General features: G+C 40.5%; 2 protein-coding genes across 4 annotated transcripts in view; both read left to right on the forward strand.

Annotated features, from left to right (window-relative positions):
• Acsl6 (acyl-CoA synthetase long-chain family member 6) overlaps window positions 1-3,398 on the forward strand; it is a 61,755-nt gene extending 58,357 nt beyond the window's left edge. For 2 of the 3 annotated variants that reach the window (XM_013033796.1, XM_013033795.1), the window contains exon 21: window positions 2,954-3,398. In XM_013033796.1, the coding sequence (XP_012889250.1) occupies window positions 2,954-3,091 (138 nt within the window). In that variant the 3' untranslated portion in view covers window positions 3,092-3,398. The remainder of the gene's footprint in view (window positions 1-2,953) is intronic. The other variant, XM_013033794.1, reaches the window with a different exon arrangement.
• An 8,970-nt stretch (window positions 3,399-12,368) lies between these two features.
• Meikin (meiotic kinetochore factor) overlaps window positions 12,369-24,913 on the forward strand; it is a 39,783-nt gene continuing 27,238 nt past the window's right edge. Inside the window, 4 exon segments of the mRNA XM_013033781.1 lie at window positions 12,369-12,504; window positions 12,701-12,776; window positions 13,688-13,775; window positions 20,040-20,100. Coding sequence (XP_012889235.1) covers window positions 12,369-12,504; window positions 12,701-12,776; window positions 13,688-13,775; window positions 20,040-20,100 — 361 coding nt within the window.

The following is a 24,913-nucleotide window of genomic DNA, read 5'->3' on the forward strand; positions in this document are numbered from 1 at the left end:
AAAAAAAAAAAAAAATTAGAAAGCCAAGCTGGGCGCTGGTGGCTCACGGCTGTAATCCTCAGGAGGCTGAGATCTGAGGATTGCTGTTCAAAGCCAGCCCGGGCAGGAAAGTCAATGAAACTCCTATCACCAATAAACAACCAGAAAACTCGAAGTGGCGCTATGTAGCTCAAGTGGTAGAGTGCTAGCCTTGAGCTGAAGAGCTGAGGGACAGCACTCAGGACGAGTTCAAGCCCCACCAGACAGACAGACACACACACACACACACACACACACACAATTAGAAAGCCAGTTTCATGGTGTAAATGGAAAAAGTAAAGAATAAGGATTCCCATGCTCTTTGCTGGTTCACATTTAGACACTGGTTGTATGAGAAAACAATTATAGAACATACAAATGCATTTTATTGTTGCTTTACTTCTAGGGAAAAAAATAGAGATTTGGGGCCTGCAGTTGAGGTCAGTGTTAAGCAACTCACTTTTTTTCCATTTACTGCTTCGACTTTTATTCATTCAAGTCAGCCATTCAGGATATTTTGGGGCAGAATTTAAATGGACCCAAGGCTGTAGGTCAGACTACAGCATGGACTGACAGCCTAGCAGCCGTGTCACTCTGATCTTTTCACTAAAGGATTTTCAAGGGAACTGTGTTCTGGCCTTCTACAAGGCTGAATTTGATGAGACAGTCTCTTCTCAGGACTGTGGGGAAAGACAGTCATGTGACCTATACATCCTTTTCCTCTCCCCTTCCTGCTTGCCCCATCCCCCCCTCCCCCTCCACACACACTCCAGCGCTTTCAGTTTGCTGCAGGGAGCAGGTTTGACAGAAGTTCAAAATATTCTTGTTTATTTCATCCCAAGATCAGGTTCTTTCAGCTTTGGGACTGGACATAGAATCTTATCCCAATGACAGTGTTCTCATGCTGTTAGAAATCCAGCTGAGCTGAGACCTAAGCTGTAAGGACTGTAGAAATGGCATCCTAGCATTTGCATTACCCTTCTAAAATTGTTAATTCCATGTAAAAAGGGCAGGGTAGGGCTGGGAATGTGGCTTAGTGGTAGAGCACTTGCCTAGCATGCATGAAGCCCTCCGTTCAATTCCTCAATACCACATATGCAGAAAAAGCCAGAAGTAGCCGGGCACCAGTGGCTCAGGCCTGTAATCCTAGCTACTCAGTAGGCTGAGATCTGAGGATCATGGTTCAATGCCAGCCCAGGCAGGAGGCTCTTATCTCCAATAAGCCACTCAGAAAACCAGAAGTGGTGCTGTAGGTCAAAGCTATCCTCGAGCTGAAGAACCTCACATTGTTTTCTCCAACAAAACATTTTTTTCATAAGAACTTAATTTTGAAATGCTTTGTCAGACTCATCTTTAGCCAAGAGCCTCGGAATTCCAGGTATTTAGATTGGGTATCCAAGTAGCAATTCTCCCAAGATGTGTGGAAACTTTGGCAGCTAGAACACTGGCTGAAGAGCTAGCACAGAATCCCACACCCCTACTTCCCTTATGATGCTGTTGCTAAGGCAACAGTCAACCCTTCATTTCAACAAGTTTTGGGTTTTTTGTGGGCTTTTTGGTTCGAGACTAGTACTTGAACTCGGGACCAGCTGCTTTTGTTCATTGGCTAGCAATCTTCCAACCCTCTATTTGGACAAGTGTCTGTGTCTTCGAATGAATATGATTTATTAATTCTGAGCTCCTTTGAAAATGTTTCCATTCTCTAATTATAAATATGGGTAAAGGGCTGGGAAGGTGGCTCAGTGGTAGAGCGCTTGCCTTGCATGCTTGAGTCCCTGGGTTCAATTCCTCAGCACCACATAAGCAAAAAGAAAAAAGCCGGAAGTGGCGCTGTGGCTCAAGTGGTAGAGCTAGCCTTGAGCTGAAGAGCTGAGGGACAGCGCCCAGGCCCAGAGTTCAGGCCCCATGACTGGATCCAAAATAAATAAATAAAACGTATGGGTAAAATGCTAGAATTTATTAGACTGTTTTTCTTAGAAGCTTTTTAATTGTTGAAGTTGAAAGTATAGCTGTCTTAGGGTTCCTTATTTTATATCGAGTATTCAAAAAGAAAAATCAAGTGAATGTGATAGTTTTTCTAACAAAGAATTACTGGTTATCTTTATTCACCAGACAGGATACTAGCTTGTTAACTAACATCAGTGGTTTTGAACAACCATTGATTGACACATTGACTTTTTTTTTTTTTTTTTTGGCCAGTCCTGGAGCTTGAACTCAGAGCCTGGCCACTATCCCTGAGCTTCTTTTGCTCAAGGGTAGTGCTCTACCACTTGAGCCACTACTCCACTTCTGGTTTTATTTGGTGGTTGATTGAACATAAAGAGTCTCATGGACTTTCCTGCCCAGGTTGTCTTTGAACCATGATCCTTAGATCTCAGCCACCTGAGTAGCTAGGATTTATAGATGTGAGCCACTGGCACCTGGCTGCTACTCATTTTTTGGTTTTTTTGTTTGTTTGTTTTTGTTTTTTTAACACTTGCCTGGTTTGGAAAGCCTTTCCGACTGCTTCTCCCTTGGCACACAAATAGCTCCACTGATTCCCTTTGTCCTTCATACAGCTTGCTAATACTTGTCCAGTGTCTCTCTGTGTACTGGACGCAGATGTGCTCTTCCTGAAGACAGGTCTATTCCTGATTCCTTTTTGTAATCTCAGTGCTTGGCACTGAATAAACGAACAGTTTGTTTCCATTTATTGACTTATTAAATGAATAAGTAGGAAGAGAAATACTTGGATGGCCTTGAGGCATGTCAAATGGGCTAAAGTATTATTAACATAATGTGGATTTAACATGACCTGTGTATCTATTCCTATAGGAATCTTTGTTCTTCTGGTATCCCATTCTCTTACACAATACACATGCTCTTACCTTGTATCTATTGAATGCTGTGTTTTGTTCCTGTTACAAGATGTTTTCTGCATTTTGGTTTTTTGTAGGTTAAAGCCATTTACATCCATTGTGAAATGTTCTCAGTTCAGAATGGCTTACTGACACCAACACTAAAGGCTAAGAGACCTGAACTGAAAGAGTACTTCAAAACACAAATAGAAGAGCTTTATTCCATCCCCATGTGAAGGTCAAGGAAAGTTCTCAGTATAACGGACTGTGCAGCAATATTATAGTAATCCTTGAAAGTAATGAATCAAAATGATACAGCTGAAAATGAATAAGCACCTGATTTTTATGACTGAGCCTTTTCTGTCCCAAGAGGTCTTTAACAATATTTTCGCTATCATCACTGAGTACACTTTATTTTTTATTAAAATGATATTGTAGCACGCTGCTAAAAAGGTCTCAAATGGCAATGTAAAAATCAAGAACTGTGTACCACTAAAAGTAATATATTCTCGATGTTCACAAATTCCTATTAAACATAAAGGAGAAAACCATCACTGATATATTGTACTTAATTATTTGTGGAATAATAACCAGATAGAGAAAAAATAGGCAAATTGTGGACTACCTCATTCAATAACTGATGTCAGCATTACAATTAAATGAGTTAAAATGAAAACACGGTATACAAAATCATGCTAGAACAAAACATAACTCGCTTTATACATAGCTTCATACATGGCTTCAGGTTCCTTAAATATAACAGTCCTACTGATGTAGAATTTTTTCTTCTGATTTTTTCCTTTTATTCATGGAAAATGAATTCATTAAATTCAAATATTCTTAAAAGCAAATGTTATATTTCTATAACAACTTACAAAGATCTTTTAGTAAGTTTTCTCATTTATTATGTGCACTGAAATGTTCAAGAACTACCTATAAAAATGTAATGTAAAACTATTTAAGGATAGGATGATTATGTTCATGGATTTATTACTATAATGAATTTTAAGTGATGTCCTTGGACTGTACAGTGAATGGATCTTAGTGAAGGCCCAGAGGGAGAAACTCCGTAATTTCTCAGGGTGGGAAGCAATCAACGTACCTATGTTCTTTGCCAATGTCTTTCCCTCTTCCATTTTCAATATGTCCATGCTGAACATGGAAAAAACAATATGGCTGTCATTCTGAACCATTTCACTTTCTTTCAGTAAGATTATCGAGACAGCCTGTGGGGAAGAGTAGATGTTATTTCCAAAGACATCACTTTGGAGAACCTTCTTACCATGCCCCTAGAAAACTTTACAGATCCCAGTGTATAGAAATACCTGCTAATGGCTTGATGCCATTTGTAGAATAAAAACTCATTTCTTGCACTATAGGTGCCAAGATCACATACACCTGAGTGCCAAGAATTTGATAAAACTAAAGCTCTGTTTCCATGGAGGGCAGTTCAGTTCCAAGCATCCAAAGAAGGCATGATCCATAGACTGGTGTTTGTTTATTTGTTTTTTCCTGTAGGGATAGGAGAGAGCACATGAACAATTCATGAGTGATTCATGTGTCCATTCACATGAACACACAGTTGGGTCCAGCTGTTTCTCAATGCATTCTGTCCATTAAAATTTGCCCCATCCTTTGGGCTATTATCAGTGATTATCATTCAGCAAAAAATGGACCACAACTTCATTTGGTGCATTTATTCTTTTTTTTTTTTAATGTATTCCTTGAGCATAGCATCTGAAGACCTACTGTTGAACTTGCAAATTTGACAGTTAGTAAATGAGCTAATTCTGTGTGCATTAATTGTTTTCTGTGCTGGAAGATTGAACACAGGATCTTTCCCGTGTTAGGCAAATGCTCTACCCCAGAGCACACTTGGCCCTATACACATTGTTAAAGGTCTTTCTGACTTAGTGTCCAAGGCTATATCTGTATAGCTCTGGCTTTTCATTTAATATCTATATTAAAGTCATCAGCATACCTGAATGGGTCATTCATAGTACTTGAAGGGCAAGTAGCTTCACATTTCAAAAAACTAAATAAAGGAAGCTCCCCCCACCTCCCCACAGTCCATCTGTGGCTGTAATTTTAGAATATGACTGGTGATTTTTTTTTAAGTCATGAGGATTAAATCCAGGGCCTTGCACATGCTAAGCAGGTGTGCTATCACTCAGCTACATCCCCAACCCTTGTTTTGAGATAGAGTCTCACTATGTGGCCAAGACTGGCCTTCAGTTCACAAACCTCCTGCCTGCCTCAGCCTCCTGAGTGTTGTGATTTCTGGTATGCACCACTGTGCCTGGCTTCCAAAAGAATGTTGAACAATATAAACAAATTATTTTAAACTTATTTGGATTCTGTTTATATAGCACTTAGAAATGAGTAACTATGGACAACTTCAAGTTTCTTCTTTTTGTCACTCAAAAAGACTTTGTCTCACCTGGACATCCTAGCTACTTGCAGGGCAGTGGTGAGGAGAATCACATTTTGGGACCAACCTGACTGAAAACATCATGCAACCCCATGTCAAAAGAAAAGTTGTGGGCTGGGAAGGTGGCTCAGTGGTAGAGTGCTTGCCTTGCATGCATGAGGCCCTGGGTTTGATTCCACAGCACTACATAAATAGAAAAATCCAGAAGTGGCGCTGTGGCTCAAGTGGTAGAGCACTGGCCTTGAGGTGAAGAGCTGAGGGACAGCACCCAGATCCAGAGTTCAAGCCCAACGACTGACAAAAAAAGGAAAAAGAAGGAAAAATCTGGGTGTAGTGGTGTACCTGTCATCCCAGCAACAGCATAAAAGCATGGAATAGGAAGATCATGGTCCAGACTGGCCTGGGTAAAAATAAAAAAGACTATCTGAAAGACTATCCAGAAAAAAAAAGGCTAGAGATGTAGCTGGAGCACTAGTATACCTGACTAATAAGCATAAAGCCTCAAATTTAATCTTCAGTACTGACAGAGAATTCTTTACATTTCCACTGGACTTCCAGAATTATATGGAAAGCTTCACCTTGGAGCCAACAAATGTGCGGAGAAATTAAATAAGCCCTAAATGCTTTGCATGTCCAATTTATTCCTCTAACTCCATATAATTTTGTAATAAAGGAGAATTTAAACAATATGTATTAGTAATGAGAAAATACTGTTGCTTCAGATTTCCTAGTCTTAGGTTCCTTTGTGCTTTTTTTTTTGGGGGGGGTGGGGAGAGGGTGTCTATTCCTCTTTAACCAATATAGTGAAAGGATTTGTATGAAAGGATTTGTATGGTCACATTGGGAATGAAACCCTGTTTCAGTGTTGATGTATTACAAGGAATCAGTTTCTTAAGCATATTTTTTAATGTTTGGCCTTTTAACCTGAAGGGTTATTAATTCTCGTACAAAACAATCCTGTTGTGTACAATATATAATAGGATATATACCTATATTGTTTTGGGTTTTTTTTTCCTTTTGCCATGGACAATACCTTCATATAGTACTGATATTTCCCTCTGGTTGGGAGAAATTACTCTAGCCAGGTGTATTACTTTATTGTTGTTGTTGTTGGTCGTGGGGCTTGAACTCTGGGCTTGAGCGCTGTCCCTCAGCTCTTCAGCTCAAGGCTAGGGCTCTACCACATGAGCTCCAGCGCCACTTCCAAGCCAGGTGTATTATACAGGCCTACGCCATGTGTTAGAACTGAAACTCAGAAATCCCAGGATAAACCAAACTTTGAATCACACACACACAAAAATCACTTCCAGTGTAAATTTAGGTAAAATTGTACAAGCATGAGAAGAGGGGGGGGAAAAAAACAAGAGTTCCAAATGGGATTTTTTAAAATCAGGAAATGTTTTAGCAAGTTGAAATGAGCACTTAATTTGATTGTAAAAACCCATCCAAGAACCAGTGATCTTTAATTTTGATGGGGACGGGAAGGAAATGAATGGTTCTCAATGTTCCAAATGTACACAGCACAAATGTGATATAATTCCTTAAGATACAAAATACTACAAAAATGAATGTAAAGAATGAGAAAAGATGTATTTTTGCATGAAAACAGGCTACTTCACAAACTCGCTTATTATCTCAGGAAAAAATGAATAATCATGTATAAAATCGGTAAACTATAAGTTGTTGGCTGTATTTTCTTGCCAGTTTTTATTTTAAGGAAGCATTTAAATGAAAGTACAAAGGATCCTGCTATTCTAAATTTTTCTTAAGTATGCTGCAATAGCCTGCCTGAATTTGCATTTAACTACAATAAGAATGGGATTCACATCCAAGCGAGGACCCTAAATGAGATACTCTTTCCTGAGAACTCTTAATGGTTATAATACAGAGGCAATAGATAAATACTTGGAATACAAGCTTTTCTTAATCTGGTCCCAAACAAGAAGGGTTTACATGAAGTAACATCAGCATTTCAATATCCATTTGATTGATTAAGTTTCCTTGTTAAATCATCACAATGATTGCATGGAGGAAAAAAACTGGCTATTTTTGAAGAATTGCTTCTACTTTCAATTTTTAAAAAAATTGAGGGGATTAAAACATTACTTTTTACATATGCCTAGATGTATCTTAACTGTTAATTATATTTTCATTTGCTTTGTTATAATAGCGTGCATGTAAAATATAAAATGCATTTATGAAGACTTTTGTAAAAAATAAAGGATTTTCATTTCTCAAAGTTGCTTATAATGGCTATTTTACCTATTTATACAACATAATCCTACAACTATGTTGGATAATCATCCATTGTGGTATGTTTAGTAGCAGAGTATTGAGCTGTATCACCAGCTCAACTCTACATTGTTGTCACTCTCTGTATGTTCCCCCATAAATCCAAATTTTCTGGTGTACCCAGGAAGGCTCTCCTTTTATAGGCCTCTGCTGGAATTCTTCATCTCCAGATGTGTCCTGGATTTAGATCATTTTCATACTTTCAAAAGAACAAATAACAGGGTGCTGGTGGCTCATGTCTATAATCCTAGCATCTCAGGAGACTTGAGATCTGAGGATCACATTCAGAGCCAGTCAGAGCAAACCAATCTATGAGAGTCTCATCTCCAATTAACCAGCAAAAAGCTGAAAGTAGAGGTATGGCTGAAATTGCAGAGCCTTAAGAGGAAAACACCAAGTAAGAGGGTTAGGCCTTGACTTCAAGCCCCAAGACTAGTGCACACACACACACACACACATAGACACATACACAAAGGAACAAATGACTATTCAAATATTCCATCATGATGGCCTTTGAAAACTATTCCATGTCTTCTAATCCTATGCAAACTAAAGGGTAGACTTTCTCATACTTGCATAGTCTACTATGTTCTAAGGTCTGGAGATTCTCCCTTTACATCCTTGCTATCATTTGCTCTTCTCACAGCTGTTGGAGCCACCCTCATGGAGTGTGGGGCAAAGGCAGGTGAGTACTGGATTTGAACTAAGAGCCTCACGATTGCTAGGCAGGCGCTCACCCTGCGAAGCCATACCTCTAGTCCTATCGTGCACTAGTTATTTTTTGAGATAATATCTCAGTTCCTCCCCAGGCCTGTGCTTGGACTCGTATCTGTCTATTTTAGGCTTCCCGTTATAGCTAGGATGACCAGCACACAGCAACACCTACCTTCTTTTTCCTTTGAGATGGAATCTGGAAAACTTTTCTACCCAGGCTGGCCTAGAATTTATGATTCTCCCAATCTCAGCTTCCCAGGCAGATGGGACAGGACCATGGGCACTTGGCTACCTTCATCTTGTGTCTGGAAATTTCAGTGCTTTGTTAAGCTATCTTCAGGTTCTTACCTCAGTTTCCTCAGATTTCACCAGCACATTTTAGCCAAGCAAGTCATTTCCTTTTGATGACTTCCCAGTTTCCAAGATAAAGTTCAGTCTGTCCAGTTGCATACCCAAGGACCAGCAGCTCTTCTGGCCCTTTCTAACCCACAATGTGTTAAGTTATGACATTGGTACTAGAGTACTGGGTCTGGGTGTGGGATTAGTCCAGTGAAGGAAGTGGAAGACATTTGATTTATCCTTCATATCTGGTGCTTTCACCACTCTAAAGTTTGGGAGATGAGCAGGAGTGACATCAACCTCATGGGACACACATTTCCTTTTTTTTTTCTTTCCAGTCATGGGGCTTGAACTGGGCTTAGGTGCTATCCCTCAGCTCTTTAGATCAAGGCTAGTGCTCTACCACTTGAGCCACAGCATCACTTCCAGTTTTCTAGTGGTTTATTGGAAATAAGAGTCTCATGGACTTTTCTGTCTGGACTGGCTTTGAACCATGATCCTTGGATCTCAGCCTCCTTAGTAGCTACGATTACATTCATTAGCTACCAGCACCCGGCCACATTTCCTTTTATAGACTGGCTTTAGGTGAAGCTTAAATAGATTTCCTTCTGTGACTCTAGTCCTTTCCCTTCCCCTTGCCACCAAGAACTGAAAATTACTTACTTTTACTTTTGGAAGGTCTGGATCCCAGAGGCACTTGGCCCAGAAATGGAAGAAACATTGAAAATAAAAACAAATTAAACTAAAAGCTGACCTGCTCTTTGATCGTCTTGTTCTCTAAAACTCTGCCCTACTGTACTGAATTAGATCCACTGAAGTATCATCAAGTGAAGATTTGTGGGAATGACTGCATAAGGTTCAAACCTGGTTTGAAAACTTTGATATTTTTTCTTTAGCCATAAGGGTCCTTCAGCCAGGCACTAATAACTCACACCCATAAGCCCAGTGGGCTGAAATCTGAGACTCTTATCTCCAAATGGCCAGCAAAAAGCTCCAAGTGGAGTTGTAGCTCAGTTGTTAGATCACCAGAGCCAAGTAAGAGTGTGAAGCTTTGATTTTGTCCCAATACCAACACATATACAACACATTTAAAGAAATCTTTCAGGGCTGGGAAGGTGGCTCAGTGGTAGAGTGCTTGTCTCACATGCATGAGGCCCTGGGTTTGATTCCTCAGCACCACATAAGCAGAAAAAGGCAGAAATGGCACTGTGGCTCAAGTGGTAGAGTGCTAGGCTTGAGCTGAAAAGCTAAGCAACAGCACCTGGACCCAGAGTTCAAGCCCATGACCAACTAAAAATAAAAAAAAAATAAATTTAAGAAAAATCATTAAAGATGTTCTAGCCCCCTTGTTTTGCTGCTGAGGAAACTGCTCCCATCTCTCCTAACATGGCTGGAGACACCCTTCTGTGTGCTCTCTTACCACCCCCTTCCATTGCAACAGCAGGTCCAATAAAGACCTCTCTTGAGTTGTCTGTCTTGCCTACTTTTGGTTCTCACCTTTAGTACTGTGGGCCAAGCTGATAACACAACAAAAAAAGGAAAGAAGCAGTGGGTGTCCAGAGGCCTTTCAGCAAGAAGAGCCCAGCTAGGCCAGGATCCTGTGTATTGCAGAAATCTCTGAGGCAGACTCTGGCCTCCTGGTGGGTGCAATTATCCTGGATTGCCCCATCAGCAGAAACTGGGTTTACCTCCAACAAGGTAAAAAAGGAGGCTGAAGTAGTTTAGGAAATGAGTGACAACAGGGGTTAAGCAGTGGGAGAGCCACCTCCCACCATTGTCCCAACCTAGGTGATTAAGACCTTTAACACTTTTGGCTTTGGGCAGGATCCTAGCCCTGGATCCCTGGGGCTTCTGCCACAGTTGTCAAAGACCTCTCAAATGTGATGCACAAGAGCTGTGACTCTAGAGGCAGCCACCTGCTGCTGACTGGTGTCATTCACTTCAGTTGCGTGCAAACATCCACCACCAAGAACTTAAACAATTGGCTTCTTGTCTAACCAGGATTTCTAGCTTAGAGAATATATATATATCCTAACCAGCTAGATTGTGACAAAAGCACTGGCATATCTACCAGTGTAGATAGATATAGACAAAGTATCGGCAAGGAGGCCTACCCTTTTCTCCTTTACAAAGTTATGTTTTGACGGTTGATGTTATAGTAAGTCTGTTGTCATGAGCTGAGTTGAAGCTTTTAAAAATTAAGTACATTTTACTATGGAAATACTGTGCATATGTAGGCGCTTAGATACACATGTAATACTGGAGTCTCAGGAAAATCTTGGCACGCTCCTGTAATTTCATCTCTAAAGACTGTCCTTTTCAATGTGTGAAATGCTAAATGTTTTTTTTTTTCCTTTAGAAGAAGATGGTTACTGTTATGTGTTTAAAATGAATGTTGTACAGGAACTCAGTCTCGAGGAAACAGAGAAGCGACATTTTGAGAAGTCAAATTGGGAGTCTTTATTGGAGAGCCAGTGACTGCAGGTGGACACCTGTCTCAAAGACCTGTAGCCCCTTGAATACTCTTAACACTGTTAGAAACCTGTGCCATAAGAACAGGAGAGGAAAGAAAAAGCAGAAAATACCAACAAATCAGATCACCTCCAATGGACAGCTGGCATGAGACACCATGGTGACCAGAGAAGGACCAGGAGACACAAGACGTGAGGCATGGTGTCCCGATGCCTGAGCTCATCTGGGCCTTAATAAGGTCAAGGTCAGGGGGCAAGATCACAGGAAAACTCCAGAGTCTCAGTTCAAATCATAGGACTGACAGGTCCAGTAACCTATCAGCCAAGTCCCCACCCCCTGGGTTCTGGGAATCCAGGCACACCTATCACCTGAGGATGGAACTTCCCTGCCTCTACCATGAAGACAAGATGGCACCAGTTAAACCCAATTCCCTATCACCCACCGTGTAGCCAAGATGGCACAGGTTAAATCCAAGCTCCTTATTTCATTATCAGCCAGATAGTTCAACCTAGGCAAACAGAGAGGAAAATCATTCCTATGCTATCTCCATTTGACCCCAACACAAAGGAAACCCCTGTAGCATCCTTTACCTAGAAAACAGGTCTAGGAGATGACTCCAGGGCAGAGGCTAAGGGACCCTGCTTTTCCTTGAGGCATCTCTTGGAGCCCAGGATCTTGGAAGGCCTGGCTCCTCTCGGAAGTGCCCATCCCTCGGATTCAGAGGAAGTGGGGAGACAGCGGGTATTGACTTCTCAACTATATACTCCTTGTTGCCTTAAACTGCATTCGTACCCCCTTTGGCCTTCCTGCATTGAGGTTGATCCCCAGTTTGCCTCTGTGCTCAGAGACCTAAAACTCCATTACTAAAGCCTTCTGCAGAGGAACTGATAAGGAGAGCAATGGAGGCGCAGGAGGCCCAGGAGGCCCAGGGTGGCAGGTGTGTTGCCTATTCCAGGCCTTCCATTTCATGGGCTTCGAGTTTCCAGCGAGCCTGGGTGTGGCCGGGCCTGAGGGAAGCACGTGAGTCTCGCGAGATCCCCCCCGGAGGAGGCGGGGCCATGTTCCGCTGCCTTCCCAGAAACCACTGCGCACCCAGCTGGTATAAAAGGGCGGGAGCGGGCGGGGCCTCCCTTTCGGGCCGCCCTGGGCTCTTTTGTCCCTTTGTCTCCTCAGGCTGTGGCGTAGGCCGCGCCCAGGCCTCACTGGGCGGCTCCTCAGGAAGGTGACCCCGAAAGGCCCCCCCGCAGGGCCGCAAAGGGAGCAGGATGGCCCTGTGGCCACTCCGCGTCTACACACGCAAGAAGCGGGTGGGCCAGAGGCTCAACCTCACCCCGGCGCTAGACCAAGGCCTCCCCGTCAAGACCACCGAAGCCCCACCAGGCCCAAGGCGGGGCCTGCGCTGTAAGCGATGCCCAGTTGACTTGAGGACTGATGCGCAGGCGCCCCGGGAGGGGCGGCATGGCCGGGTGACAGGAGGGTGGGCCGGGCCTGGCCTAGGGACAACCTACCCCACCATTCTCTGTCATTTGCTCTGACACTGCTGCCCGTCCCCCTTTTCCTCCCCACTTCCTTGCAGGCTTGGAAGACAAAGTCAAAGAGAATGGTTTGCTAAAGATTGCCGAGAAAGAAGAACAGAGCAGGCTAGGTGGAGGTGGTGGCTCTGCGGGGTCAAGGTGCGTGCCTGGACTCCGAGCTCTGAGCTACCTGGCTTCTTAGAAAACGTCAACTCTCCTGTTCTGCTATGTGTGCACGAAGAAAATGGATTACTCTCGATTTCTCTTTTTTTCCTAACCAAGATCCAGAAAACTGACTTCAGACAAATTTAGTTTTCTGTTATTTTGTGTAGGTACTGGAGCTTGAACTCGAGGCCTTGGGAGCTGTCCCCCTTAACATGTTCAGCTCCAACCACACCTCTACTTCTGGCTTTTGGCTGGTTAATTGGAGATAAGTCTCATGGACTTTCCTGCTGGAGCTGGCTTCCATCCTCAGATCTTCTTCCTAAATAGCGTGAGACACCAGTGCTCAGCTCAAATTTGGTTTTCTTTAAAAAAAGAAAGAAAAGACGGCTGACACTGATGGCTCATGTCTGTAATTCTAGCTAATCAGGAGGCTTAAATCTCAGGACCGTGGTTCAAAGCTGGCCCAGGCAGGAAAGTCTGTGAGACTCATCTCCAATTAACCACCAGAAAACCATAAGTGGCACTGTGGCTTAAGTGATAGAGTGCTAGCCCTGAACTGAAGCTGAGGGACAGCGCTCAGGCCCAGTTCAAGCCCCATGACCGACAAAAAAAAGTAGAGCTGTGGCTCAAAGTGTAAAAGTATTAGTCTTGAACACAAAAGCTCAGGGACAGTGCCCAGCCCCTGAGTTAAAGCCCGACCACCACCACCACCAACAACAACCAAAAAAAAAAAAAAAGAAGGGGGAAGGTTATTAAAAGTGAGATAAAACTTATCACCATTTGGGTATTGATGCAAATCATCACTTTCTTGAGGATGCCCCTAAAGAATTCTTTAGAGCCCACACACACATATATGGAGAGTCAGGCTCAGATGGTGCAAATTAATTGTGTTGTTTGTTTGTTAGTGCTCAGTTACAAGCTACAGGAGAAGATACTCGAAAAGAAAATAGCATGAGAGAAGAGACCCCAAATGAGATGATCCTGCCACTGAGTGTATGTATGTGTCTCCTGTAGTCTCTGGATAGACTTAGGAAACAGACCTGCAGTAGTTGATGAAAGAATAAAATAGTTTTTCTTCCACAGCAATTACATAGATTGCTAGTATTGTTGTAAACACTTGTGTCTTTAGGGTCTTAAGTTCCTGACTCAGAAAGGTTCATAGCCATGCATCTATGTGTCTCTAACAAATATTGGAGATGTGTGTCATTAATTTTAGCTATGAAAACCTTATTTATCTTGTTTATGTTCTGGTAGCACTTCAACTTTTTTTTTTTTTTTTTGCACTGGTACTGGGGTTTGACCTCAGGGCCTTGTGCATGCCTAACTTGCACTCTTCCACTTAAGCAATACCTCCAGCCCAGCTTTTTGCTTGTTAGTTGGAGATAGAGTCTCTTGAACTCTTCTGCCCATATTGGCTTTGAAATGCCATGATCTAGAATACTCCTGAGTATTCAGGGTTACAGGCTTGAGCCACTAGCAACTGGCTCATTTTCACATTTTCCATTTGATTTCCATTAACAACTAGAAACATGCTGTGTTACAGAGGAATCTACTACTTTTATTAGAAAGAAACTTATCTTCCTTCCTTCCCTCTCCTCCCTCCCTCTCCCTCCCCTTTTTCCCTCCCTCCCTCTCCCTCTTTCCCTCCCTCCCTCTTTCCTTCCCTTTCTCCCTCCCTCCCTCTCTCCATCCCTTTCTCCCTCCCTCTCTCCTTCCCTTTCTCCTTCTCTCCCTCCCTCCTTCCACCTTCTTTCTTTCGTTCTTTCTCCTTCCTTTCTTCCTCTTTCTCCTTCCTTCCTTTATCCTTCCTCTCTTTCTTTCTTCTTTCTCTCTCTCCCTCTTTCCTTTTTCTTTCTTCCTCTCCCTCCCTCTCTTTCTTTTTTTCCTTTCTTTCTTTTGCATAGGGCCTCACTATGTAGCTCAGGCTACATTTCCCTGCTTCACTAGTGCTGGGATTGCATGCTTGCACTAACAATGAAGGATTAGGATATATCCTCAGTGTATTGTATTTCATAGGGATTTTCTACAGTATTTTAAAGCTGTTGAGCAGTAATTTGGGGAAACTAGGATTTAAAAACTGATTCATCTGACGTTAATATTAAGCTTGACAATCAAATTCTCAATTTGGCTTATATTTCTCTACAGTGTTATTAAGGAATGACAGTTTCAACATAAAATAAAAGGGGCTGGGAAGGTGGCTCAATTCCTCAGCACCACATAAGCGAAAAAGAAAAAAGCCGGAAGTGGTGCTGTGGCTCAAGTGGTAGAGCGTTAGCCTCGAGCTGAAGAGCTGAGGGACAACACCCAGCCCAGAGTTAAGGCCCCACGACCGGACCAAAAAAAAAAAAATATTAAGAAAAAGAAAAGGTTTTGACCTCAACTGGGAGCCAGTGGCTCATGCCTTGTAGTTGTAGCTACTCAGGAGGCTGAGATCTGAGGATCTTGGATCAATGCCAGCCTGAACAGGAAAGTCTGTGAGACTCTTATCTCCAGTTAACCACCTGAAAAACCAAAAGTGGTGCTTTGGCTCAGGTGGTAGAGCACTTGCCTTGAGCTGAAGAGCTCAGGGACAGTGCCTAGGCCCAGAGTTCACGCCTCATGAACAACAACAACAAAAAAGGCTTTGGTCTTAATAATATATGGTAATGTTTTTTCTTATACTATTAAAAATAAACTTGAAATTTTTCTTCACATTTTTGTATGTTTTTTGCTCATTTTCCTTTGTAAAATGGAAAACATTTACAAGCTCTTTTCTATTCTTCTGTATTAGTTTTTAAGATTATTTTATGTTTGCGATCTACATACATAGTTGCAATTATTTTAAAATTATTCATTGTCCATGTTTTTCCCTTCTTCATTATCTTCAGCCCCCTAGATTTTGAGCCCAAACAGCCTCATAAATAGAATCATGTTCTATGTGTACACCTATATGTATATGTATGTATGTAGTAGATTTACATGGCCATGAATTTGTATGTCTTTTAGATCCATGTATGTAGTAGATTTACATGCCATGAATTTGTATGTCTTTTAGATCCAACTTCCAGAAATGAGCAAAAATGCTCAATATTTGACTTATTGAGCATTATCTCATTTAATATGATGTCCTCTATTTCTCTTTTTTTTCCTCAAATGATGTGGTTTCACTTTTCTCTCTTAGCTAGGTATTACTCCATACTATATATGTACATATTTCTTTATCCACTTATCTGTTATTTGGTACTTATTTAATCTCTACAGTTTGGCTGTTGTGAATAGTACTGCAATAAACACTGTATAGCCCAGTAAAAGTTTGATAGAGTCATATGGTAGATCTGTTTTAACTTTTTTGAGAAACCTCCATTCTTATTTCCATGGTGGCTGAATTAGTTTACATTCTTACTAATACTACATGGGGGGCTCCTTTTCCCCTCAAATCCTCACCAGAACTTGTCTACTGTCTTGATGATTGCCATTCTGATTGGAATAAGAGAGAATCTCAGTATAGTTTTAATTTTCATCTTTATGTTTAAGGATGATGTACAACATTTCTTCATGTTATCTGTAATTCATTTTTATTTCTTCTGTATTCAATTTGCTTGCTAATTTATTAATTAAATCCCTTGTTCTTTTGCTGTTTAATTTTTTGAATTCTTTGTGTGGACTGTAAATTAATCCTTTATCTGTTGAATAGCTGTTGAACATTTTCTCCCAATTCCCATAGATTGTCTCTCAATTTTGATAATTGTTTCTTTTTCTGTGTAGACTCTTTTTATTTTTATCTAATTTTTTTTTGTCAGTGCTACTGCAGCTTGAGTTCAGTGCCTGGGCACTGTCCCTTCCCTTTTTGCTCAAGGGTGATGTTCTACCACTTGAGTCACAGCTCCCTTTTTGGCTCCTTGGTGGTTAACTGGAGATACAAGTCTTACAAACTTTCATGCTCTGGCTGGTTTTGAACTGCAGCTCAGCCTCCTGAGTGGCTAGGATTCCAGGTGTGAGTCACCAGCATCCATCCAAGAATATTTTAAATTTGATTTCTCATTTGTCAATGCTTGTTCTCATTTACCAGGCAATCAGAGTGGTATTTAGTAGTAAGTACCTATATGTAGAACTTCCATAGTTTTCCTGTGCTTTCCTATAGTAGATTTAAAGTTTCAGAGTTTACTTTTAATACACTAAGACACTGGTAATTGATCTTTGTACAGGGTAGGTGATAGGGCCAAGTTGTTGACTCTTGCAAGTAACCAGTTTTGTCACCATCATTTGTTGAAAAAGGCTGTCTTTCTAATGTGTATTTTTGGCTCCTTTGTCAAATTATATGACTGTAGTTTTGTGCCTTTATTTCTAGATCTTCTACTCCATTGAACTTGAGGTCTGTTTTGGTGTCATGCTATTTTTGTTACTATGGCTATGTAGTATAATTTGAAGACCAGATTGCTGGTTTTACTCAGAATTGCTTTTGCTATTTGGAGTCTGTTTTGTGTACATACGGGATTTTAGATTGAGAGTTTTCTATTTCTGTAAAAACTGATATTGACACATTGATGATGACACATTTGATTCTGTAGGTTGTTTTGGCAGTATAGCCATTTTCATAATATTCTGCCAATCCATCTTGTGTCTTCTACCATTTCTTAAAGGTTTTATGTTTTATAGAAATCATTTACTTCCTTGATTAATACTTATGTGCTTTATTGTTTTCAATCTTATATCAATGGAATTGTTATTCTGATTTTATTTTTCAGCCTGTTCATTATTGGTACATAGAAAACGTACAGATTGGAAGTGGTGCTGTGGCTCAAGCAGTAGAGCGCTAACCTTGGGCTGAAGAGCTGAGGGACAGTGCCCAAGCCCAGAGTTCAAGCCCCACGACTGACAAAAAAAAAAAAAAAACAGAGAAAATGTACAGATTTTTTTTTGTCAGTACTGGAGTGGATTCTTTTACCAGTACTCATTGCCTTGAGCTTGTTTGACTGGTGCTGTACCACTTGAGCCAGGCCACAAATAACAAAAATCTGGACAAACATACCCACAAAAAGAGAGAAAAACCAATTATTTTCTACTAATGTCATTTTAGGGTTCACTATTTGGTAAGATTTTTTTCTATCCTCTCACTTAGACCGGTATTTGTCTTTGTGTTTCTTGCCTGCAGCAGATGGTTTGATCTTCTTTTTTTTTTTGGTCAGTCGTGGGGCTTGAACTCTGGGCCTGGGCTCTGTCCCTCAGCTCTTCAGCTCGAGACTAGTGCTCTACACTTGAGCCACAGTGCTACTTCCATTTTTTTCTGCTTATGTAGTGCTAAGAAATCAAACCCAGGGCCTCATGCATGCAAGGCAAGCACTCTACCACTAAACCACCTTCCCAGCCCTGGATCTTGATTTTTAATTCAAGTTGCCATTCTGTTTTCTGATTGGAGAGTTAAGACCATTATTATTCAATAGTAATATTGAAAAGTATGTTGTTTTTAGGATGGTTGCTTCTTTCCTATTCCTTTGGTAATTTCGTTGACTGGGATTTATTGTTTCCTACATTTCTTGGTTTAGTTTTGTTGTTGTTGTTGTCGTTGTTGTGGGGCTTAAACTCTGGGCCTGGTAGCTGTTACTGAGCATTTCAGCTCAAGGCGAGCACTCTACCACTTGACCCATGCCATCGCTTCTGGTTTTCTGGTGGTTAATTGGAGATGAGTCTCATGGACGTTTCTGTCTGGGCTGGCTTTGAACCATAATCCTCAGATCTGAGCCTCGTAAGTAGCTAGGACTGCAGGCATGAGCCACTGGCCACCCAATATATTTCCTGTTTTTAATTGTCTTCTTTTGTGGCTAGGATTCCTTTTACTGTCTTTTATATTGCTGGTTCAGTAGTCATGATTCCTTTAGTTTTTGTTTATTGTGGAATTTCTTTTTCTTTCAGTTATGAAGGACAGCTTTATTTAGTATACTAATTTAGGTTGACAATTGTTATATCTTTCAGGGCTTGGATTATGTCTTTTCATGCTGTCTCTCTATTTTTGCATTTAGAGCTTGTGTTGAGAAATCTGTTGTTCTGATGGGCTTGCTGTTGTGTGTAACTTACTTTCTCTTTTCTGATTTTTTTTTTTTTTTTTTAGTGCCAGTTCTGGGACTTAAACACAGCTGCCCCTGAGCTTTTGTGCTCAAGGCTAGCATTTTACCACTTGAGCCATAGTTCCACTTCTGCCTCTTTTTTTTTATTTCTGCCTCTTTTTTTGTGTTTAACTGGAGATAATAGCCTCACAGATTTTCCTGTCTGGTCTGGCTTTACATGTATCATGTTTATTTTGCATTTCTTTTTTTTTTGTCAGTCATGGGGCTTCAACTCTGGGCCTGGGCACTTTCCCTCAGCTCTTCAGCTTAAAGCTAGTGCTCTACCACTTGAGCCACAGCATGACTTCTGGCTTTCTGGTGGTTAATTGGAGATAAGAGTCTCACGAGCTTTCCTGCCTGGGCTGGCTTTGAACTGTGGTCCTCAGCTCTCAGCCTCCTGAGTAGCTAGGGCTACAGGTATGAGCCATTGGCACCCAGCTTATTTTGCACTTTTTGAATGTTAATATAGTTTGTACTTCTTTCCTTACTGTCATTTGTATTTTTTAGTGTAATATATCTTTTTTTTTTTTTTTTTGGTTAGTCACGGAGCTTGAACTCGGCCAGGGCACTGCACCAGAGCTCTTCAGCTCAAGGCTAGTGCTCTACCATTTGAGCCACAGTGCCACTTCCAGTTTTCTGGTGGTTTATTGGAGATAAGAATTTCATGGACTTTCCTGCCCAGGCTGGCTTTGAACCGCGAACCTTGGATCTCAACCTCCTGAGTAGCTAGGATTACAGATTGTAATATATCTGATATATTAAAGATAGTTTTACAAATAATTTCAATTTTTTGTCCTGAATTTTAGTATTTTAGATTTATCTATCAATTTTTTCTTTTATTTTTATTTAATTTGCATTTATATTTAGAGGACAAAAACTGATCTTTCTTAGATAACTAGAAAAATGTTCACCTTTATCTTTTATTTACTATTTTGTTTTATAGTAGTGTGTTGATTATATGGTCAATTCCCTAGATATGTTCATAGTATTAGAATATTTTGGATTCAATATTAAATAAATTACATTTCTGACAAATAAGTTGAAAAAATATCATAATTATGAAACTGATATACAAAGTAAACATCAGTTTTTTATTTTCAGAAAAACCAAATCAATATGATATGAAAATATCCAATCTCATCATTTGTTTTGTATCTTTAATTCTTATTTCACATAGGAATCAGTGACTGATGACTTCCAGGATGACAGTAGTTCATCAAATAGTGATCTAGTGTCAGGTAAGACTATCATATTCAACTTCCTCAGCTTTTCTGCCTTTCCTTCAAAAATAAGCAACCATTGTGTCTCTTCTTATTTCTTTTTTTTTCTTTTTTTTAAATTTTTATTGTAAAGATACTATACAGAGGGTTACAGTTAAATGAGCAAGGTAATGAGTACACTTCTTATTGAGCATTGTTACCCCCTCCATTGTTTTCCCCCTATTATCCCTTCCCTCCCTACCTTCCCCAAGGTTCTTTTTTTTTTCAGTTGTGATTGATTACATAATTTCCCAAATTTCACAGTATTGTGGAATAATGATGCTCATTTAAAGTCACAAGTTCATTCTAACTTTCCTGGAGCAAATTGTCTATCACAGTCTATAACATACAACGGTGTACACATATACACCATACATGTGTTCTTATTTCAATGAAGAAGTGTCTCCCTCTAGTCTAACTTGAGTCCTTCTGATATAGAGTACTCTAGACCTCATTTTCAGAGTTTATAAGTACACATCAGTAAATATGAAATTATAATTTTAATAAATATTACAAAAGAGAGACAGTTCAGTTTAATTAATTGAATTTAGGAAATGCTTCCATGAGGGATTATCAAATGAACTGAAATTCAAAAGTGACTAGAAATGAACTATACAAGGAGACCAATAAAGACCTTACCATGGGATCTGGCTGTGTTTGATCACACCTGTAATCCAAGCTACTCAGGAGAGTGGGGATCAAGAGAATCGTTGTTCAAGGGAAGCCCAGGCAAAAAGTTTGCAAGAGTCCACTTCATCCAATAAAACAGCTAGGCATGGCATAGATCCCTGTTATCTATCCCAATTACACAGGAAAATAGGATCAAGGTCCAGGCTAAATGAGAGGTCCAGGCTAAATTGGGCATAAATGAGAAACCCTGTCTCAGAAATAAAGCAGACAGGACAGGGGATATGGTTCAAATAGTAGAATGCCTGCCTGCCTTGAAGGTGTAAGGCTCTGGGTTTAAACTTCATTATGACACATGCATACACACACACACACACAGAATTACCATGGAACCAATCTTGTATGTTCAATGAATTAAAAGAAGGCCACTGTGACTGGGCAGTTGAGAGAATAACAAGAATGTGATTACAGGACAAAAGTAGGTAATCAACTGGAAGCCTGGTACTCCATGTCCAAGTATTGATATTTATTTTGGGGGGGTGGTAAAGTTATGTATGTCTTTTGAGGTCCCTAGCAATGTCAAACAAGGACATGGAGAGATGGAGATAAAAATTTGTGACCAATATAAATATTGGTACAGTTAAATTTATTTTTAAAGCAAGAAAGGATGCTATTAGCATACTAGAAGTATAAAGGAATTATTGAAAGCATGGAAGATGAGATCAAAGTGATGAGTAGATCAAGAGTAGAGAAGACAGACATCAGTGGCTCACACCTAAAATTCTGGTAACTCAGGAGGCTGAGATCTGATGACTATGGTTCAAAACCCACTCAGGCAGACAAATCCTAAAACTCTTAATCAGCAAAAGTCAGAAGTAGAGGTTTAACAAACTTAGAACACCAGCCTTGAGTGAAAAAGTCAAATGAGAGCATGAGATCATGAGGTCCTGAGTTGAAGTCCAAATACCACACACACACACACACACACACACACAATTTGAAAAAGTTGGCTCCTTTCTTTTTATCACCTTCTTACACTGGAAATACTGATGGCTCCGGGTGTCTGCTAAAACTGTGTCTGATAAAACCCTGAAAACTGCTCCCCAAGAAAAATGGCATCTGTCTACACGAACATGTTCATTTAGAAAAATAATTTCAAGATTTCATATTTATTGTAAGACTGGACATAATGCATTTGCTTCTTACTGAAATCCCACAAATCTCACAAAGCATAAAGGAATAGTAAAGGCATGAAGCTTTTGGGCAGAAAAGAGACCTCAGAATCTGGAAGGTAAATGAAAGAATTATAATTGACTTAAAGATCTTTAGAAAAAATACTGAAGCTGGGCACTAGTGGCTTATGCCTGTAATCCTAACTGTTCAGGAAGCTGAGAGTTGCAGATCAAGGTTTGAAGCCAACCCAGGCAGGAAAGTCTGTGAGGCTCTTATCTCCAATTAATCACTAGAAAACCAGATGTGGAACCGTGGCTCAAAGTGGTAAAGCACTAGCCTCAGGGACAGCACCCAGCCCTGAGTTCAACTCCTACAATAGAAGGAAAAAAAGTGCTGAAAACTAGGTTCTTAGAGTAGAGACAGACTGAGAAGTAAATTGACTTCAGGCTGTAGGTTTAGGAATTGGAGGCATCACATATCCCTAAAGGAATAGGTGTTGATTTTGTTGAAAATAAATGTTTGGGAAATTTTTTTTTTTTTGGTTGGTCAGGGAGCCTGAACTCTGGGCCTGGGCAGCTCAAGGCTAGTGCTCTAGCTCTTGAGCTACAGTACCACTTCTGGCCTTTTCTGCTTATATAGTGCTGAGGAATCCAACTTGCAAAGCAAGCACTCCACCACTGAACCACCTTCCCAGCCCTATTTTAGAAGATTTCTTTTTCTTTTCTTTTTTTTTTTTGGTCCAGTCTTGGGGCCTGAACTCTGAGCCGGGGCACTGTCCTTCAGCTCTTCAGCTCAAGACTAGCACTCTACCACTTGAGCCACAGCGCCACTTCTGGCTTTTTTTCTTTTTGCTTATGGTGCTGAGGAATCGAACCCAGGACCTCATGCATGCCAGGCAAGGCTCTTCCCAGCCCCTATTTTGGAAAATTTTTAAAGTGGCAATTAGGTGTTTCAATCCACACTTGTGATGAGACAACTGCTCTTCTACCCATCCTTGCAGTCTAGAGACAAGAAAATGGAAAGACTGATCTCACATGCTAAGTACTACTCAGGGCAGGGGTTTTAAACTGAAATTTAGCAGTGGCAGGGAAGCAAGGGGGACAGGAATAGGTCTGTATACCTACTGGTAAAACCCCTGCTGTCTACTCCCACTCAGGCACATATACCCTAGGTAGGACATTGGAGGATTTGTCTTCTGAAAGCTTCTGCCCAGGAGACCTATATTTTATGAATTGTGATCTGGTTCTTGTCTAAATACCCTCAGTAAGAGCCTACAGTGTTATAGTTCTGTTCAGAATGTCATTTTAGTACCTTATTCTTTTATTTGTATTGTGTGTTGGTACTCAGGGTCTAGAGCTCTCACTTGGCTTTTTTACTCATAGCTGGCACAGTATTACTTGTGCCACATCTCCATTCTGGCATTTCTGCTGGTTAATTGAAGATTTGTGTTCAGACTGATTTCAAATCCTGTGATCCTCTAGATTTCAGCCTCCAGTAGTTAGGATTGTAGATAAGAATTTCTAACTGCTTCATTCTTGAACATGCAAAAATTATTGGTATTTGAAGAAAACATCTAAATGAACAGATAGATAACAAAAAGAAACTAGAAGCATACAGACAACAAAGGACAATCTCTTTTTAAAATCATCATTTTGAGCTGGGTATGGTGGCATATGCCTATAATCAAAGTATTTGGGAAATGAGGCAGAAGAATTGTAAGTTTAAGGACAGCCTGGGCTACATGGTACCCTATCTCAAGACAAAGGAAAACAAATCAACAAAAAACATAGTGTTAGTATACTCAATTATGAAAAATGTTTACATAAAACAAGTGCAGACTACTGTAAATTAAGCAGAGAAAATGAATTTTTGGTATAAAAATTGAAACATTCTGTAGTATTAGATGATAAATTTAAGGAAGTGTTTTAGAAAATTGAACAAACATTGAAGAAAAGATAATAAAATATTGGCAATGATGGTGCAACTCTGATTATATACAGAAGCCTATGAATTCTACCCTTTAAAGGGATGAGTTTTATGGCATCAAAAGAAGCAGTAGAGTTAAAAGGAGTTGTCGCTAGAGTTGGAAATTATGTGGAGGTGTGAAATAAGAGATTACAGTTTTTGTTTTAGGCCTCTTAGAGATATTTAGCTTTTAAAATATATAAAGAATAATCTAATTAAAAATATAATTGTTAATGTATTTATATTTCTCACTAGTAAGAAATAGCCACTGATACAGCATGAATCCTTATTATTTTTTAATATATCTGTCCAGGTGATGAATGCAGGGTTTTCCTTATTTCTGAGCTTGAGTCCTGGAATAGTTCTGTTACGTGTGGTATTCATGAAATTTTGAGAAATGTAAGGAAAGACAGAATAGTACCTTTCCCTCTCCCCCCTCCTTTTTTTTGGTCAGTTGTGGGGCCTGAACTCTGGGCCTGGGAACTGCCCCTGAGCTCTTCAGCTCAAGGCTCTACCACGTGAGCCACAACACTACTGCTGGCTTTTTCTGCTTATGTGGTGCTGAGGAATTGAACCCAGGGCCTCATGCATGCAAGGCAAGCATTCTACCACTGAGCCACCGTCCCAACCCCCTTTTCCCCTTCTTTTAAGGGACAGTACTGAGGGCCTTGTATTTGTTAGGCAGGCACTTGATACTATTTTTTGCACCAGTTTTTAAGATACAGTATTACTTCCAAGCCAGGTGCATACTTGGACCTCAGTCTGCCAATTTTAGGCTTCCTCTAACAGCTTGGCCAATAGGCATGCACTATGCATGCCCAGCTTTATCCACTGAGATAGAGTCTTGTAGACTTTTTCCCCCCAGGTTCTTCTACATCTCAGCTTTCTATAAGCCTGTGCTACCAGCTATTGGTAGCACAAATTTCACAAATTTTTCTGCCTTGACTGGCCTCTCAACCTCCATCTTTCCAGTTTCAGCCTCCTAAGTAGACAGAGTTACAGGCAGGAGCCACTGGCTCCTGAATTG

The sequence above is a fragment of the Dipodomys ordii genome, unplaced genomic scaffold (genome assembly GCF_000151885.1).
Source record: "Dipodomys ordii isolate 6190 unplaced genomic scaffold, Dord_2.0 Scaffold177, whole genome shotgun sequence".
NCBI classification, from domain to species: Eukaryota; Metazoa; Chordata; class Mammalia; order Rodentia; family Heteromyidae; genus Dipodomys; species Dipodomys ordii.